The 2652-nt window shown below is 47.1% G+C and overlaps 1 protein-coding gene across 1 annotated transcript in view; it reads right to left on the reverse strand.

Moving 5' to 3' along the window:
- arid4a (AT-rich interactive domain 4A) overlaps positions 1 to 2652 on the reverse strand; it is a gene marked incomplete in the record, with an annotated part of 28000 nt that overhangs the window by 9139 nt on the left and 16209 nt on the right. The window contains 5 exon segments of the mRNA XM_014022081.1: positions 310 to 518; positions 598 to 847; positions 1501 to 1598; positions 1784 to 1878; positions 2564 to 2633. Of these exon segments, the coding sequence (XP_013877535.1) occupies positions 310 to 518; positions 598 to 847; positions 1501 to 1598; positions 1784 to 1878; positions 2564 to 2633 (722 nt within the window).

The following is a 2652-nucleotide window of genomic DNA, read 5'->3' on the forward strand; positions in this document are numbered from 1 at the left end:
CCGCTGCTGCTCCTCGCTGTTCTCTGCTCCTCCTCCTCCTCTTCCTCCTCATCCGATCCCTTTTCTGAATCGTCCATCCTCCTGTTGCTGCGTCTCCTCACCTCCCGCTGCTGCTCCTCGCTGTTCTCTGCTCCTCCTCCTCCTCTTCCTCCTCATCCGATCCCTTTTCTGAATCGTCCATCCTCCTGTTGCTGCGTCTCCTCACCTCCCGCTGCTGCTCCTCGCTGTTCTGTCCTCCTCCTCCTCCTCTTCCTCCTCATCCGATCCCTTTTCTGAATCGTCCATCCTCCTGTTGCTGCGTCTCCTCACCTCCCGCTGCTGCTCCTCGCTGTTCTGTCCTCCTCCTCCTCCTCTTCCTCCTCATCCGATCCCTTTTCTGAATCGTCCATCCTCCTGTTGCTGCGTCTCCTCACCTCCCGCTGCTGCTCCTCGCTGTTCTCTGCTCCTCCTCCTCCTCGTCCGGGGTTGTTGGGTCGAGGGGACATTTTGAGACGACTCCCCACGCACCTCCTCCTCCCCTAAACCCAGCCCCGAGACCCGGCGGGTCAGAACCTCACTCCAAACACCAGACTGAAGCACGGCTGACAGCAGGCTCACCCGAGGAGACGACTGGTGTCTCTCCTTCATCTCCTTGTCGCTCTCGCTCTCTGAGTCCTCCTCCTCCTCCTCCTCTTCCTCCTCCCCCTCCTTCTTCTCCTCCACAGGTTCCACCTTCAGCTGGGGCGGCCCGGACTCTCTGAGCTCGGCCCGGGTCTTCTTATGGTTGCTCAGGACCATGTTGGTGTGGTGGACGGTTCTGAAGGTGATGGAGGCGCCGCGGCAGTACTCCTCAAAGCCGTACAGGTACCTGGACCACACAGAGGTCAGAGGTCAAACCAGGTCTGGAACCGTTCCTCCTGTAATTCAATCACTAAAAATCGTCGAGACAAATTATCGGCCTCAACGCTTCGTAAAAATACATCGTTATAATCAGCACACTTTCATCAGCCTGGAATGGTTTTTGTGTTAAACAATGCTACGATGTTAGCGCTTCCGCTAACGGTTACACTGTCAACACATGTATGCTTACTAAGAGCTATATTTATATATTTATGTTGTATAATGCAATAATTGTTCCACATTTAATTTACTGTGTTGAAGTCTGGTTCAGGTCAGGAGAGTTGGCAGGCCAGTTGAGCCCAGTAACACCATGGTCAGTAAACCAGTTAGCAGTGGTTTTGGCACTGTGAGCAGGTGCCAGGTCACACTGAAAAATTAACTCTTCATCTCCATAAAGCTTTTCAGCAGATGGTCAGGTGTAGATTACCTCTTCACAATATTAAATAAGTATATTTCTCATAAAATAAGCTTAAATAATTACTGCAGAACATGACAATTTTTAATATCTGATTATTTAATTGTCAGAATAATCAACAGATTAATGATGACTAAAATAAGCTGCAGCTCTAGTCCAAACAGACATCACAGGTCGTACACCTGGCTCCACCTGTCCACTCTTACTTCTTATAGGCCGTCTTCACGTTGTAGGACGCAGCAGAGTTCAGTATAGGGATCCCYAGATCCATGTAGACCTGTTTCCACACGGTGCCAGACTCGATCTGAAACAGAACCACCGAGTCCGGTCAGGTTCTAAWCCACTATCAGCCCACAGGACAGGAAAACACACCGGCTCGTGTCAGACAGCCAAGAGGATCATCAGGAGCTCAGTGCAGTCTGCGAAACCCTCTTCAGCATCATCACTCACACTCAGGGATCCCTTCCATTAGCTCCACCCCCTCCTCACCTTGTCACAGCCTCCCAGGTGATAGACCAGCCGGAAAAGTTTGAAGAGATTCAGGTTTTTGTAGCCCAGCACGGGGGGCTTGTTGATGGGAGTCCCTGAGGAGGAGACCAGCGATCGTGGATCAGTTTTTAAATCTTTACTTCAGTAAAATCTGTAAAACATTTTGTTTTTGTTTCCATAAAACCCTTTAATTCAGCATTAAAATAATCTTTAAAGTGTCTGTGACATGCCTGTCCTTCAAATACAAAAAGTTAAAGAAAACATCTTTATACTTAAGAAAATTGGCATAATACACATATTTTGTCTCATAACTGGCCTGTTTTCTTCTGAATTTGTCTCAGTCCAAGTGAAACAGGAAGTGACATCAAAGGGGAATTCATTAATAAAATAAACTCTTGTTTTTGTTTATTAAAACAAAATCATTTAAACTTTAACTTTTCTTTGTCTCTCTTTGACAGTCATTCAAAATAATCTAAAGAAACATCAGACTCTCTACAGTCTGTTGTAACAACGCTCTGTTTCCATGCAGACAATCCCCTCTGACATCACTTCCTGTTTCTTCACATTCAAATATCTCAACAACTGTTCATCTCAGCAGTGTGAAATTTGTTTCGCAACATTTTATCAACCTTATCTTTCCAAAAACTCATTAAAGTTTATTACAATAATCTGATGCCACAGGTGCTTTAAACTAAATAAAAAAACCTCTTCAGCAGCTGCTTGGATCGGCTGTAATCTGACACTTCAGTTTGTTTTGTGGGCGGGGCTCTGAGCGCTCACCTCTGTCCTCCATGAACTTATAGAGCTGCTGCAGGAAGTTGTCTCTCTCCTCGGGGTCCTCCTCCTCCTCCTCTTCCTCCTCATCCGAT

The sequence above is a fragment of the Austrofundulus limnaeus genome, unplaced genomic scaffold (genome assembly GCF_001266775.1).
Source record: "Austrofundulus limnaeus strain Quisiro unplaced genomic scaffold, Austrofundulus_limnaeus-1.0 Scaffold318, whole genome shotgun sequence".
Taxonomy (NCBI): domain Eukaryota; kingdom Metazoa; phylum Chordata; class Actinopteri; order Cyprinodontiformes; family Rivulidae; genus Austrofundulus; species Austrofundulus limnaeus.